Here is a 16516-nt window from a genome sequence, read left to right on the forward strand (position 1 = left end):
AATTAACGAGAATTGTTTTAAAGAAGAAGTTTTTGCGCTTTTCGAACCTGATAAATGGAGCACCCCACACTTTTTCCACAATTATACTATTTACTGTTCCTTAATTGATTCCTAGATTGAAGATTATTTTTTGCTTTTTAGTTGATTTTAACATAAAAGCGTGTTTTTTAGTTTTTTAAACTATATTTATTTTCTCATAATATAGGAGTAGCAGATGAGCATGATTCCTACCTGAGGTCGGCAGATACGCCGCTACCCCTGAGGACTAAGCTGGAACGCCTCGGAAGAGTATGTCTATCATACCATACCCTTCTGCCAGAACACAGCAGCGCTTAACGCTGCTCTTATGAGGCAGAAGTAGGTGTGACGGTGGTGCCGCCGGAGTCGAACCACAAAGGGTTCTACCACCTTCCAAAGTCCCCCTTCTTAGAAGTCTAGTACCCATTTCCTTATAGTGTTTACATAAGTTTGAAACATCAGAAATACTTGCCTGGGATACAAACTTCAGGACCTTCGACTAAGATGGCAAGTTTTAAACACTAGAATAACATTCCGCGCTGTTGGTATAACATTTAATTAAGAACATTAAAAAAAGAAGCGTCGTGAATAATCTAGGAGCTCTTCATAAAATGTTATCTATGAATGGTATTTAGTATAATTCGAATTACGCGGTAACATTAGGTAAATAACATTTTATTAAGCTTATCAGATGTACCGAAATACTTTCCTTTTACTTGAGTGTTGACGACAAAAAAGTGTAGATTTTTAGAATTAAGTTCCTCAACACGATCTTTGGCAGGAGATGTATGTTAGCCATCACATAAGGAAAGACGTTATGCTCTCACCGTCCTCTGACCTTCTCTCTTACTCTTTTTCTATAATTCGAGTGTGCGCGTGCAATGTGTATCGAGATTCGAACAGTGGAGCATCATGCGCAGCCGGTTTATACTAAACGTGTAGTAATTTTATTAAAACCTGTCATTCTAATATTTCTTATAATAAATTATCCAAATGTAATCCATATAATAATTGAACCCTATCGTGCATAATATATTCGTAGCTTGTTTGACTAAAGATTGTATTCCAATACACAAAATACAGGGAAGCCAGTATTTAAGAATACATTTTATAGACGCGAGTTATTTATAATAATCATTATTTTATAGTAGTCTGTTGTATGCGTTATCAAGCATTTGTTGGATCCTTATCAATAGATACATAATCATGTTTTATTAGATAGTGAAATACCGCTCCGATGTTTAATATCTGTATATTAAATTAATATTTACTACTTACTTTAAAAGAAACTAATATTTACCTACTACTTACTTTTCTTGAATGATTAATTTCTTTTTTATATATAATATAGGAGTAGCAGACGAGCATGCAGTCCACCTGATGATAAGTGGCTACTGCCGCCCATGGACATCTGTAATCAACCTCAGATAGGATTAGATATTCCTATCTGAGGTCGGCCACAGAGGCGCCGCTACCACTGAGAACTAAGCTGGAACGGCTCGGAAAAGTCTGTCTCCCTTACGACACCCTTCAAAACGGAACACAGCAGCGCCTTACAATGCTGTTATTAGGTAGAAATAGGTGTGGCGGTGGTGCCGCCGGAGTCGAACCACAAAGGGTTCTACCACCTTCAACGATTAATTGGCAACCATAATTATTATCTGTTACACTTATACGTGATTGAAAAAAACATACTGTATGTACTTATTTTTGGTCCACAGCCTAATGGTTCGGCCTTTTACGCAGGCAGTCCCAGACATGCACCACTGTTTTTTTGAAATTTATTTAATTAATGGTGAATGAAAACATCACGCGAACATGCCTGATGGATCTATTAAAAAAGTTTTGAAAGTCTAACTAGAACTGAACTGTAACTTAAACCCGACTCACTCGGGGGACACATGTGCCCCGTATGGACAAAAATATGTTGATTACGTGTTTAGTAGCAGCTAGCTAACATTTAACGCTTTATCATAATTTGTAACTGTTTGTAATTATGGTTTTTGTTTGTAATTTGACATAAACTTATAATTATTGTTGTAATTTTAACTAGATTTTTACTAGACTAAGAAGAAATTTAGTGATCATTTGTACTCCCATATTTGGTTCAGCAAACGTTGTTCCCAAAATGTAAACATCCAATATTGTAATATTTACTGACAAATGAATAAATGATTATGATTATGAGTAGTTCTATATGAATAGGTTTAAAAAAATAGGTTTTGGACAAACAGTATCCAATACTACTAACAAAATACCCTACCAAATTTACAAAACACAGAACACACAAACATACCTTGCCTCCACAGGTGCACCACACACGCAAGGAGCTGATAAGCTGATAACGATACGGACCACGTCCGCCAGAGATGGCCGTTATCTCGATAAGCCAGTCCGAGAGCGCCGGGGATCACGCAAACATGTGTCCACCACACACTTAGAAATGGTGAGTGTTTTCAAGTGTTTGGATACGTGATCTTGGTATAGTCCGCGCCAACCTATTAGTCCGCTCTGAAGTTGCTGCGAGCAGGTATAGTCATACAATTTGCTATGGCGATGCGATTCATTTCTATATTCAGAGCGGACTAGCAGTTTTACGCGGACTATATAAGTGCTTTTAAACGAATAGTTTAACGAGCGTGCCATCCACATGGTCTTTAATCTAACCCGGATAGGATTGGAGTCCTATCTAAGCCTGGCTTAAATTGTTACCTTTGGACTAAGTTGGAATGCCTCGTGTAAATGTTACCCCATATACAATTCCATCCAAATCAGAAAACAGCAAAAGCCAACAATGCTCTTACAAGGTAGAAATGAGTGTGACGGTAGTGGCTGAATCGAACCGCGAAGAGTTCTACCACATTCAAACTCGTTGGTACAACTCTAGGGTAACGTATGAGGCTATCTTAGCCCTGAGGACTATAAATCTGTGATTGGCTTTAGGTAAAACTCCTGTTCTATATGGACTTAGTTACAAATGTAGATAGCCGTATTTACCACATAAGTAGGACTGCATGCTCGTTTGATACTTCAATAGTATCCAAAATAATCATCAGTAAATGGTGATTAATGTTTTTTTTTAATTGTGCGTCAGTGAGTGCGTAGTACAAATTATCTAAATTACCTATCACTTACTTTAACAATATAGATAAACGTGGTAAAACCCACGTGTCTAGGAATCTAGGAATTCTTCATAATATTATACTAAATTGTGCGTAGTTTACCTACCACACACTTATTCAGAGTGGTGGATCTTACCCTCCTTATTCTAGAAGAAGACCTGTTGTTTAATGAATGAACAAACAAGCACGCAATCCACTTGTTAGTGAGTAGTCACAGCGGCTCATGGACATCTGTAACCATATAGAACAAGCAGCCGTGATCACAGCATTTGGGGGGAGGGAAGGGGTGGTCACAAGGGAAATTTGGTTAAATAAGACCATTTTTATAACTTTAATATTTATTGTAAAGTGTTCTCCGTTGCTCCGTTCCCGTGGCAGAAAGGATTCCCTACGAAAAATACTGACTAAGCGAGTTGGTCTCAACGGTTTTGAGGGGGGTTCACGAACCCTGTGGACCCTCCCCCCCCCTGTGACCGGGCCTGAGGACCGATTACAGATGCGTTGCCACTCCTGTGGACTAAGATCACCTCATATCTCTCATAATCTGCTCACCACCCGTCAGCTATATATATTGCGTTCTGTGGAAAAAGTTCATCAGCAATTACCTTACATAAGTAGTCAAGCTCACAAACGTAGAAGACCTAAAGTTTGTCATATACCAACCTGTACAACAAAATTCAAGAAAAAGCAGATAACTGCCAGTCTGCCACTCTCTCTATACAACACAATTGACAGCAAGTTAAACATTTACCCGTTAACTATGTCAAAGCTGAAAGAAGTCACTATACAATACTTGTTGCAACTAAACTATGACGAAACAGAACAACTGTTATAAGATATTATTTGCTTTCATTATATCAGTGCTAGTGAAATTCGGATCACACACACTCTTTCACTCACATACACTAAGACACACCATCACACACTCACACACACATTCACACACACACATACACACACGCTAATATGAGTTGGACACGCTGTTAATTTAAGTAGTCATAATTTTTAAAACATGTTTATATTTTGATTAAATGTTTGTCCTGGTGATGAGCGGGGCACCCAATAAAACGGGCCAATATACTACCAACCCAGTACAGGGGCCCTTGCACTTTGTTTTGTATATAATTGTACTTCAATCAATATATTTTTTTATATTAGTCAGTCGGCATCAACAAAGGGTTCCTTGCTCTTAGAACACCGATTAATTATGACAGAAATTTCCATGTTACTTTATAATAGAGTCGTTTAATTGTTTTGATTTCGTTATAACTGATAATGCTTATGGTTATTTAAACGTTATCGTCGATCGTCATCAAAGTATAATGGATCAATAATTATATTCATCGAAATAACGGTTAATAATGCTCTTGGAAATGAATAATACTTTACATTTACCTAAATAATGTTTAATATTTACCTAATATTTAAAACAAACTTTCTAAGCGGAAAATAACAATTACATACAATTACTGTAACATAATTTTGGATTTAATTCCAATAGTGAAAATAGTTTTCATTTCAAGAATATGGTAGCTCAATCTCTAATACATATTTCTGGTGCTAAGAAGGCAAGTAGGTATTTTGCTACTTTACCATGTTAAACCAACAGAGAATGTGGTAGAACGCTCTGTGGTTCGACTCCCGCGGCACTACCGCTACACATTACTTCTGCCTATTAACAGTAGTGTTAAGCGCTGCTGTGTTCTGGTTTGAAAGGTGTGGTAAGGGAGACATACTTTTCCAAGCCGCTCTAACTTAGTCCTCAGGGGTAGCGGCGCATCTGTAGTCGACCTCAATTAGGAATATCTAATCCTATCTGAAGTTTATTACAGATGTCCATGCGGGCAGTAGCCACTTACCATCAGTTGGACTGCATGCTCGTCTGCTACTCCTATGTTATAAAATAAGTACAATATACATATGTATCATAACTTGTTGCATTGTTATTGATCGCGTAGGAATGTATGAGATATGACGTGAGTTTTAGAAGAACTGTAAGATAATAGATGACAGAACTCCTTATCTGGTTTTATCACGTCGACTAAGCTTAATATCTTTTAAGTGTATATACATCATTGAGTAAACAGCCTTATAATTCAACGATTACATTCTACTATTCAGGTCATAATTAGCATGACACACAAAGAAAATAGCTTGGACTAAAAAGTAAATATAGTTATTTTAGTGCAAAGAATATAATCGTATGTTATAAAAGTAATTTTCCTAAATTGTTCTGATGTCTTCATAAAACTAAATGGTTTGTTTTTTAATGTGTATAAAGTTTATAATGAAGCTACCTGATAAATTTTGTATCTTTTTTGCATTATGTATAATTATGATATCTAGATACTAAATTACTTTAATTATGCACAATAATAGTATTACTTAGCATGGAGATACTTTCTTTACTGAGACGAAACAAGTGTAGATTAAATTGAAATTTTACTGCTTCTTACAATGTTATCAAGTATTTTAAATTAATAATTAGGTAATTGTGCTTTAAAAATATTAAGTTTTTAAAGTCACTCACGATTTGAAATAGATTTTACAGATTTTGCAGAAGCAGCACTTAAGAAATTCTAGGTATAAGAATGATTAAAACTCTAATGATATTTAATGGATCCAGTTCCAGATAGAACTATCTAACAACATCCCCCAGTGTAAATCAGAAATAGGTGTGGCGTTAAATACATATTTTGAAAAATATTACGTGACGTTAGGGATGGGGGATAAAGCTGAACCCAATCTCACATCTCATCAGGGAAGGAAGGGGTTCAAAAATCGCTAAAATGTCTCACCTAATTAATGTATGCCTAAGGGTTTCTTCAATATTTAATTTAATCCGGTTAATTGTGTCATTTTCCAGGAACTAGAGACGATAATAATCATATCCGCCTTCAGTGGCGCTTGGTTATTGCTGCTGGTGATCAGCATCGTGCTGTGCACGCAGATATCCGTCCTCCGGAGAAAAATCAACGAGATGCAGAGGACGGGCCGGATAAGAGTGCAGTAAGGCCATTTTTGTATATTAAATAAATAATATATTTGTTCTTATTTAAAGCAGTGACAGCCTATAGTGAAACTTGGCCTCTCGATAGAGCGGTCCAAGATTCAAATCCCAGGCACGCACCTCTGATTTATCAGTTATGTGCATATTAGAAATGAATTATTATTAGCGGTAAAGGAAAATATCCTAAGGAAATTTGCATAACTGAGAAATCTCAAAAAAAGGTTTTCAAAGGTACCTACGCGAAGTCTACCAATTCGCAATTGGCCAGCATTGTGGACACCCGTGCCCAGCTGTGGGACAGTAATAGGTTGATGATGATGATGTTATTTCTTGGACGTCATTGACACTGTGTGATATTAAGTGGACAATGACAAGAATATCTGTAACTATTTTTTTACAGAACAGGAGCCTTTCAGAAATATGTTGCTTTTCCTAAGAAATAAAATGAAACGATACTAAAATGCGAATCTACCTTTACATAATATTATCGTAATAGAACACAGCAGTGCCATTAAATCTCATGCCAGAGATCATATATAATTCATATCTTCAACATCTTTGTCCTACACATTCCTGCAGAGTCACAAGAACAATGCTTGCGCCTGATCAAATTCTATAGCAATAATGCGCTTTGACAATACAATTTATAATTTCCAGGAAGCTCAAGATGAACAACGATAAGAACCACGCGTTCCACAACCCAGCGTTGTCGCCTGATGAGGAGCTCTCCCGACGAGGGTTCTCCATGTACCAAGTGGATGATGACATCGAAAGCGGCAGGGGCACAGAACGGTACGCCTGATACAAAATACTCGTAGTATTACCTATTTCTACCTTATAACAACAGTATAAAGCACTGCTTTATTCTGGTTTGTAGGGTGTGATAAGGAAGACATACTTTTCCGAAGCGTTCCAGCTTAGTCCTTAGGGGTAGGGCCGCCCTCGGGTAGGCTGCAGTAGCTACTTACCTACCATCAGGTGGAATGCATGCTCGTCTGCTAATCCTATATTATAAAAAAAAATGTTACCTGTTATGGAAATTTGTAACCACCTAGATGCCTAAGAGATGTCTTAAAAATTTCGTGTGAAGTCTATTCACCACCCTTCACCCGTCCACCCTTGGCCAACAAAGCGGACTACAGTCTAAGCTTAATTTTGAACGAAGCCTGAGTCCATCAGTGAGATAGTCGTAGATTAAAGATGATCTGTATGATATCTTCTTTAACTAATACATTATGCTAAGAGGCATATAAAGAAATTAAATTCCTTTTTTATTTATGTTTAAAATAGGATTCATATTAACCGGTCTTTCTTCCAGGCAGACGGGTGGGCAGTTCATAGAAGAACTGGCGCGGGAGATTGACAGAAGAGAACAGAAGCAGTCCACGGCGCCGCCGTTCCTTCTTCACAGTATAGAAGATAACAAGAGGATAAGTAGGGCCTTTGCTAACCCCGTGGTGAACCATGGACGGGCCAGCGAAACAAATCCCAACTTTATTTACTAACAAATAAGTGCTAAGTTTTATACTGCGAAATGTTCGTGAAAAATCTTGGCACTTGCTAAAACAACTAATGTTCCATTATTTTCTTGTCTATGACATAATTCATAAAAAAATAACTCTTTTTAAATTGTCTCCGATTTAAAAACAGAGGACGCAAAATGTTTTTAAATCATAGACAATTTTTCACATAAATATAATATTTTTTTAAATGTTCACTTTCCCGTAAAATATTTGATTTTTATGAAATAAATACTTATATCATTTTATAAACTACAAATAATCATATTCTTAATAATGGAACGATAGTATAAGTGATTAATTTATTAAAACGCAAGCTGTGAGTGAAAGTGCAATATGTAAGTGCAATTATATTTTTCTCTGATTTTCTGATAGAAAATTATGTTGAAAAATCACTTCGACATTATTATAAGATTATTATATTTATAAAAAATAAACTATACAACGATATTGTTGTGTTTTAAGATATAAATACATTATTTATACCCGAAATTACAGTTTCAAAAATGTATTCACTTATATTTGGTGAAAGGAAAATACCTAAATATTAACGTGAAAGTATTTATAAAAACAAATTTATGTATAACAAAGTAACAAATTAAAAAGTAAAATTACGTATATACCTTATATTAAGGGCTATAAAACTTAAATTAAGTGCACAATAAATACTAATGTACAAAGTAACGTATTAATTAATATTTATAACTACATCAGGCTTAGATATATGCAAAATTTATGACAAACATTCAAATGATCAGCATAATTGTAACATAAATTAAATTAATGCTTTTTAGCTATAAAATGACTTAATGACTTCAGTAATTAACAAGACGGTGTTTGATTCTTCTCAGATATGGTCTGGCGCCTACACGATAAGTGGAAGTGTTTCGTTTCCTGCACCGTCCATTCCTGCATCTTGGCTTAGGACCTTTAGTTAGATAATTTGTATTTCCCTTACTCAGTCTTACTTTACTCTTACCCTTAGAAGTTCCATATCTTAAATACTTTAAATTATCCACATCATTGTCTTTGTTCGAATTTTTATTAGCCTCGTGAGCATCTAGAATATCTTGTATACTTTTGTAAGCATCAGTATTTTCCAGTTTAATATTGCTATTACTAGCATACGGTGTGAAACCACCGATTCCTTCTTCCGGAAATTGTATCTGTTGATGATGCTCCAAATGTTTCAAGTAATTATATGTCTCTGGATCACTGCTTTGGCTAATAGGCTTGAAATCGACTCCTACAAATTTTAGTCCAGAAGACTTCTTCTTTCCTGGTTTTAAGGTGTTTTTGGCAAATAATTTAGCATATCTATCGCCAAACGCATACGGATATAATTGTTGTTCAGATTCTACCGCATCATCTTCTGTCGAATACAGTTCAGTTTTTTCAGCTGCCTTTATATTAGTCTTTGCGTGATCTAGAGTGAATGTAACTGTTGGTGGCAATGTGGCTCCATATAAATCCTTATCCGAAGTTTTTCCGTACACCTGGTCGAACACCTTGAAATCATCCGTCCAGAATTGCTCAATACCTGTAAAGTAAATAATGTGCTATTTATTTCACTAATATAAAATTACTTAATAACGACTGTAGCTAGGTGGATATCTAAAGCGACTCTTCTTATATACAAAAAGGCATTCTGAAAATCTAATGCGACGCCTATAGATGACCGTGATGCATTAATACCAACGCAAAGACTGTTGCCCATCTTTTCTAAGAGAATCTCTTAAGTCTATTTAATCTACCTAGTCGCCACCTAGAACATTTACGATAAGTAAGTGAGTAAGAGGTGGTTTTCTAAGCAACTGCACGACGATAACCGATGTCTTAACATTTAATTCCTTCGATAAACACACATTAAAATATACAGTAAGAACGATCATTTTACCACGCAAGTATTATAACGGTTGAGTTATTTCCAATGATATCGAGAGGATAAAGCTGATATCTAGAAAGCGGTTAGGTCTGTAAGTTGATAACTCGCTAAGATCATTTCACTCTCAGATACTTTCGATTTCTTGCGCGTATACGACAAAATCGTACGCTAGCGAACAACACTTTTACCGTGATTCGGCGTTTTTACACCATTCAATATATCTGCTTCCGTGCTGTATGTACTAGCGCTTGTTAACTGCTAACAAGGAACAAACGAGTTTATAATTAATGGTTAAACTATGATAACAGAGCGTTGCAGCACTACATTATAAGCGTCGGATCAGTTAAATAACATCTATTTTGAGAAGTTTGCTTGAATCCTCAATAGATTTCTATGCGACATAAATAAGAAAAGATTGATGGACGTCCATCCTGATAAGTGGTTACTGCTCCTTGAACTTGGTTATAGAAGTTGGAACACCTTTAACTCGTAGTAAGGATATACCTACATAGGCGCAGCCTTCAAAAGACGTATGGCTGACATATATCTGTTGTACCACTCTACCATCTCCACAATATACCCAAAGGGTAAAGGATTTTTGGTTTCTTTTGTATTTTTATACTTGTCATTGTTATAAAACATCCGACAGTCAGTTTGTGATTATAAGCTTGAGGTAATATTAATAAAAGGTTCATTAAGCTCCAGAAATCAGACATCATTATTGTTTGAGCTTTACGATTATTGCTCTCCATAAATGTATTTACGGCACCTAACTATAATGATCAGTGAACCATGGACATAATGCGAACGGAAATCATTATATCAAAAAAAATTAAAATAGATAGAATCGCCCAATTATAATTATGTAAAATCACAGTTTATGATGGATACCACGTGTACCTATAATTATGTATAATGCAATGTAGATTGTATACTTCCTCTAAAAGGACCTTTGACCTGGGGGGTTACTACCATCTCTTAAAACAATATTACTTTAATCATACTTTTACTTTTTTGCAGGAAATTTAACTTTGTAAGCAAAATATGACAATTTCAGTTGGTTTTTTTAGTAGATAAGCGAAAAATTAATGAAGGGTTAAGTTTGTTCAACTATGTATGACGGAATATTTTACTGTTTTAAGGAGGACATAAAACTTTCCTGAACTATGATGGTTTTTAAAAGATGGTGGTAGGCCCCCTGGGCCTTAGACATAATTAATTTGTAAGAAAACGCGTAAGCCTTTATTTAGATGAGAAACGGAACAGCACATAATCATCTCCACGTTACACAAACGAACTTTATCAAATACTTGTTTATTTTATGAATTTTACGTCCGTTCCACGGTACGAAAGCGGTTGTAAACGCTGCGTGAGTTCTCAGCCTTAGACTTTTCCCAATCTGACTATTTTACACCGCCAAACCTATTAATGTGGGGACTTCCGCTAAGTTCAAGTTCAAGTTCAAGTCCTCCTAAGACTCCTGAACTCCTAAATGTCAGGCGAGCTGCGTAGGTATTTGTTTGCTCAAAAATAATCGAATAGATGATATCACTTACCAGAGGTTTTAGTAACTCCACCGCCGTAAGTTAGCATACAACACAGGCACAAGAGCCCGTATATCGTGACCATCTGAAATAAGAATAAATATATTATTATGAAGTGCTTAGAAACATGTTTAAGTACATGTCTTAAGTTGTTAGAATATTTTAAAGTGTGGTAGAACCACAATGGGTTCTACCACCCTAAAGTGTAAGTGGTTCGACTCCGGCGGCACCACCGCCACACTTATTTCTGCTTTATAACAGCAGTGTTAAGCGCTGCTGTGTTCTGGTTTGAAGGGTGTGGTAAGGGAGATATACTTTTCTGAGGCGTTCCAGCTTAGTCCTCAGGAGTAGCGGCGCATCTATGGCCGACCTCAGGTAGGAATTCTAATTCTATCTGGGGTTGATTACATGGGTCCATGGGCGGCAGCAGCCACTTACCATCGGGTGGACTACATGCTCGTCTGTTACTCCTATATTAAAAAAAATCGGTATCCAAATGTGGTAGCTCTATTATTACACTTTTGTACTGTACCCCTCTAAGTTATATCGTATTTAACTCTATAGTATTCAACTATGTATACTGTAATTAAGAGTTCCTCAAGTTAAGTGAATAGGTGATACTTATTATCTTAAAACTTTAAAAAAACGCAATTAGCTCCCAATCCTTTCATTACAATAATATTATTATGATAAAATATAGAGGGTATTGTAATAAAAATAGTGAACAATTATTTAAATTTTTCATTATTTGTATGGCACAGATAGTTAATTTAATAATTGGTAAATAAAGTCGTTAACGCTAAGAACTTATCATCATATTTAATTACTTAATTACTGTACCAAAGGACATAAAGATTAGTAAAGTAAATTCTATTTACCTTAACAATTCGATGTTATTCACGATCACACCATCTCTTCACTTAACTTATTGTCGGATCTTACTCCACCATTTCAGTGGTTATACAGAGTGTTGCGATGAAAGTAAGCAGAGCGGAGTCGCATCACCCTATATAAGCTCGCCGGTCAGAGATATCGGAAAGACTCGATTACGAGAAGTGCGGTCTTGCTACGTCGAATTTTTGTCACAGTTTTTAAGAGATATGAATAGTGAAGATCCAGTTTAGCAAATTTAGGTATAATGATTTTTGTGGCGTTTTGTTTTTAAATATTTGTTTAATTTTAAATAACATCTACAATATTTTCTTTTTGGGTCGAGATATTGTTGTTTATTTTAATAATAATAATAATAATATTCTTTATTGTACCCAATATAGTAAACAAAAATAAAAACATACAATTTAGGACGATACAAAAGGCGGCCTTATCGCTAACACAGCGATTTCTTCCAGGCAACCTTAGGGTGAGGAGTTAAAGAGGGGATGAATTAAAAGAATAGGTAGGGTGCAAATAAATGTTATTTTAAATACTACTTAATACATAAAATCAAATGTAAATTTAAAATAACCATAATAAAATAATAAACATACTTAATATAGATATTTATATATAATTATAAACAAATAATAAACGAAAGGGGAAGAAACTATAGATTAAAATTAAAAACAAAGATAACACAGTTTAAAAAGATTGAAAGCAAGAGCACAAATTTAGGAAAGGAAAAACAGTTAGAGTTTAAGGTAATGGGATTTGACAAGATTTTTGAAGGAGTATAAGGATTGGGAGTAACGAATAGAAACAGGGAGGGAGTTCCAAAGACGGATAGCGGATACAGTGAAGGATTTTTTGTAAAAGGAAGTTGAGTGAGAGGGAGTATAGAGAGCAAGATTTTCTGAGGAGCGAAGGGATCGGTCATGGGACAAGTGGAGAAACTGGAAGCGTTGTTTAAGGTAAGGAGGGGCAGTTGGATTAAATAGTAAGCAATAGAGAAGAGATAGAATGTGAGCATTCCGGCGAAGGCGAATTGGGAGCCACTTGAGCTTAGCACGATATTCTGAAACATGGTCATACTTTCTTAGGCCAAATATAAACCGTATACATAAGTTTTGGAGACGCTCAAGCTTATTTAATTGCTCCTCGGTAATGTCCGGATAACACACATCAGCATAGTCAAGTATTGGTAGCAAGAGAGACTGTGCAAGCGTAATTTTAGTTGGAATGGGTAAAACATTTTTTAGTCTTCGTAGTGAGCTCACTGCAGCAAAGAGTTTCCTACTGACCTCTGAGATCTGAGGTATCCATGAAAGGTGTTGGTCCATGTAGATACCCAGATTCTTTACCTTATTACTATAAGGAATATGCACATCATCCAATACAATTGGTGGTAAGTTGTGCCAATCAATCCTAGAGATCAGTCGCGAACTCCCTATAATGATTGCCTGAGACTTAGTAGCATTCAATTTTAAGCCAAAGGCTTTGCTCCAGGTCGAGATGCAATCTAGATCAGCATTAGCAATCTTGATGGCGTTGGGTAAGTTGTTTAGGCACGCATGATTGTAGATTTGCAAATCATCTGCATATAGATGGTAGAGAGAAGTGAGATGAAGACTAATAGAATTTATGAAAATAGTAAATAGGAGAGGAGACAACACGCCACCTTGTGGTACACCGGCGACAGTATTCAACCAGTAGGAAAATTTGTCATCAATTTGAACCCGCTGCCGGCGTCCGTACAAGTAACTATGAAACCAGTCAATAGTCGGAGATATGTAGAGAGAACGCAAGACCCCCAAGAGGATATCGAAATCAACAGCGTTGAACGCATTGCTGAAATCTAACAGCGTCAACACTGTCAGCTGTTGATTTTCCATCCCCATGCGTATGTCATCAGTGATTTTTAGCAATGCAGTAGCCGTGCTATGACCTGGACGGAAACCGGATTGTAAAGGATTAAGTAGAGCATTAGCGGAGAGAAAAGAGCTAAGCTGTTGATGGATAAGGCGCTCAAGGACTTTAGATAGGAAAGGAAGTATAGATATGGGTCTAAAATCGCCAAGGTCGGAGGGATTGGACTTTTTGGGTAAAGGGATGACGTGGGCATCTTTCCAGGTCGAAGGGAAGGAGTTTTTACGGACGGAATTATTTAGAATGGACGTAATGGAATGTAGAAGTATGTCAAGGAGAGGAATGATCATTTTCCGGCTAATGCAATCACTGCCGACCGCATTTGATGATATGGAGAGTATTGCCTTCTCGACAAAGGAGAAGTTGGATTGGGAAAATGTGACAGTTGATTTAAAGTTTTTGCTTTTGTTTCGCTATCAATGGAAGACGTGGCGGAAAAGTGACGATTTAAATCGTTTAGGTCGAGATTGTGTGGGAGAGAGTTTTTTGGTGATTTCCCAATTCCTAAAGTTTTTAAAAATTTCCAGACCCTACTAGGGTCTTCATTTTGAACAGACTTATGGATATGGCGTCGTTGTAGATCTCTACACATCATATTGCACCGATTTCTTGCAGATTTGTACCGCTCAAGATTACTTCTGCTGGAATCTATCTTGTACCTCGACTTGGCAGAATTTTTCTTATTTATTAAAGCCCTCAAGTCGTCTGTGTGCCACGGAGCTGGTGGATGTCGTATGCGAACTGGGCGAACAGGGGCGTGCAAGTCATAAAGTTGTACTAGCAAGGAGTTAAAGAGTGCCACCTGTTCGTCAACAGTGCTTACACTCTCAATGACTCCCCAATCAATATTAGCAGCATCATGTCGAAGCTTTGCAACATCCATTCCACTGAAATTACGCTGAAGGAGAATCTTTGACTTAGCTTTAGGAGGACGAATTTTGTAAGACATATAGAGAAGGTCGTGATATGAAAAACCTTCAGCAGCACACTGGCCATATTTTGTAACATGATCCAGTGATGATACGATAATTAAATCGAGCAGAGATGGGTCACAATTTGGAAAAAAGTGTGTTGCACTTAGTGGCAATATATTAAGATTAGCCGCATTAACTACGGACTGTAGTTTGTGTGATCTGACATCCTGCTTGAGTAGACAAGTGTTAAAATCACCCATAATAATTGTATGGTCAAAAAGTGGACAATGATCTTCAAGCAGTTTGTCTAGGCAGGAAAAGTAATCGACGGTAAGAGACGGGCTGTAAAAAACGCCAAGAAGTAGTTTTGCATTAGAGAGATGAACTTCCAGAAAGAGATGTTCAGATTCGTTCCCAGAAATGTCCTGCGGTGATATACTTATAATCGAAAAGGGGATATGGGAACGAAGATAGATTGATAGATATTTTATAAGTTACAATTCAATTATAAAAATGTAGAATGAATTAGGTACCTATTTTCTGTGTTATAGCAGACTAGATCGAACTACCTAAACGATCTATATGACAACTGACAAGTCTTCAACTTAACAAACTTATAATCACCGAACATTCCACATTCATTCATAAAAAATAATAATTTACGTTTTGCCGTTATAATGTAATGGGCATTAAAATTCGCTGGCATAGATCTCATTAACACTATTCGTGCTAACGAGGAGGCCAGTGGACAGTGCATCCGCAGGGAAAGTCAAGTTCAAAATCCTCGCGTCCTGTGTCCGAACCAACTACCGCATTACTATCTAATTCTGGATCTACGTTACATGAACTTAATCCAAATAAGATTCAATGATATTATTTTCAAAAATCTATGACGTGTCATAATGCAGTAACGGTCTGTAGCGGGTTAAGGGTTCGACCCCGTTGAGGCAAATACGTAATTTACGAATGTATATAGCTTTTTAGGTCTTTCCGTACGTTCTTCTTTCGTGTCGATTGCAGCTATAATACATAATGTGTATCTTTGTGTAAATAGCCTAATGGTAACTATGCATAAAAACATAATTATATACCTACGGTCGAATTGAGAAATATCCTCCTTTTTTGAAGTCAGTTAAAAAACATATATAAAGAGATAACGTAAACCTACGTATCAATTTACAAATCGTTTTTTGGTTTTCGAAATTACTATTTGATAGAGCTCTTTATAGTAGGTATGACATTTCGTTGCTTTGCAAGAATAACAGCACAACTCAAAATTCATTGGTTATTGGTATTGGTATTCACTGGTTAAAGGTACAATTTAATCCAACATATTTCCTATTATAAGGTCTAACTGTACTGTGTACATATGCCTATAGCTTCTCATACCTGTATTTACATTGTTTAATTTTAAAGTTGCTCCCCTGGGAAAATTACCTTTTTTGAGTTGTGCCAATATTCTTGTAACGCAGCTTATTTTTACTTTTTTAATTGAAACCATTAAAACATACATAAAGCTAGATATAGTACTTAGATACCTATGATTTTAGAGATGACTCTTAATCTATTTGTTACAGTAGTCTGTTGAAAGCGGTGACTTTAAATATCTAGTACCTAGGCATTTACTTCCGATACCGATAAATACTTAATTTTAAGGCCTAATGTCGCCTAGTGAAATAATAACTTCAGAAAGTATGATCA

The 16516-nt window shown here is 36.2% G+C and overlaps 2 protein-coding genes across 2 annotated transcripts; one reads left to right on the forward strand and one right to left on the reverse strand.

Moving 5' to 3' along the window:
• The first annotated feature begins 2281 nt into the window (after window positions 1–2281).
• Window positions 2282–7924, forward strand: LOC140745071 (uncharacterized). Its single transcript, XM_073076838.1, has 4 exons — window positions 2282–2464; window positions 6007–6149; window positions 6808–6942; window positions 7469–7924. Exons 1-4 carry the CDS (start codon window positions 2462–2464, stop codon window positions 7653–7655), a joined length of 468 nt encoding a protein of 155 aa, XP_072932939.1. The 5' UTR covers window positions 2282–2461; the 3' UTR covers window positions 7656–7924.
• Window positions 7925–8215: 291 nt separating this feature from the next.
• LOC140745069 (uncharacterized) lies at window positions 8216–12137 on the reverse strand. The gene is made up of 3 exons (XM_073076837.1): window positions 11978–12137; window positions 11112–11184; window positions 8216–9210 (listed from the first exon to the last, which is right to left on the reverse strand). The coding sequence occupies exons 2-3, from the start codon at window positions 11182–11184 to the stop codon at window positions 8486–8488; spliced, it is 798 nt and encodes a 265-aa protein (XP_072932938.1). The 5' UTR covers window positions 11978–12137; the 3' UTR covers window positions 8216–8485.
• Between the last annotated feature and the right edge of the window lie 4379 nt (window positions 12138–16516).

The sequence above is a fragment of the Epargyreus clarus genome, unplaced genomic scaffold (assembly GCF_041222505.1).
Source record: "Epargyreus clarus isolate Ecla_fem2 unplaced genomic scaffold, WU_Ecla_fem_2.2 ptg000009l, whole genome shotgun sequence".
In the NCBI taxonomy this organism is placed as follows: Eukaryota; Metazoa; Arthropoda; class Insecta; order Lepidoptera; family Hesperiidae; genus Epargyreus; species Epargyreus clarus.

What these genes read in the sequence shown, in the direction of transcription:
- LOC140745071 (XM_073076838.1), top strand. An exon ending in ACGGGCCGGATAAGAGTGCA is followed by an intron (nt 6,150 to 6,807) that starts GTAAGGCCATTT and finishes TATAATTTCCAG; the next exon opens with GAAGCTCAAGATGAACAACG. An exon ending in AGCGGCAGGGGCACAGAACG is followed by an intron (nt 6,943 to 7,468) that starts GTACGCCTGATA and finishes TCTTTCTTCCAG; the next exon opens with GCAGACGGGTGGGCAGTTCA.
- LOC140745069 (XM_073076837.1), bottom strand. Translation starts at nt 11,184, where the DNA reads ATGGTCACGATATACGGGCTCTTGTGCCTGTGTTGTATGCTAACTTAC. An exon ending in TGGAGTTACTAAAACCTCTG is followed by an intron (nt 9,211 to 11,111) that starts GTAAGTGATATC and finishes TTTACTTTACAG; the next exon opens with GTATTGAGCAATTCTGGACG.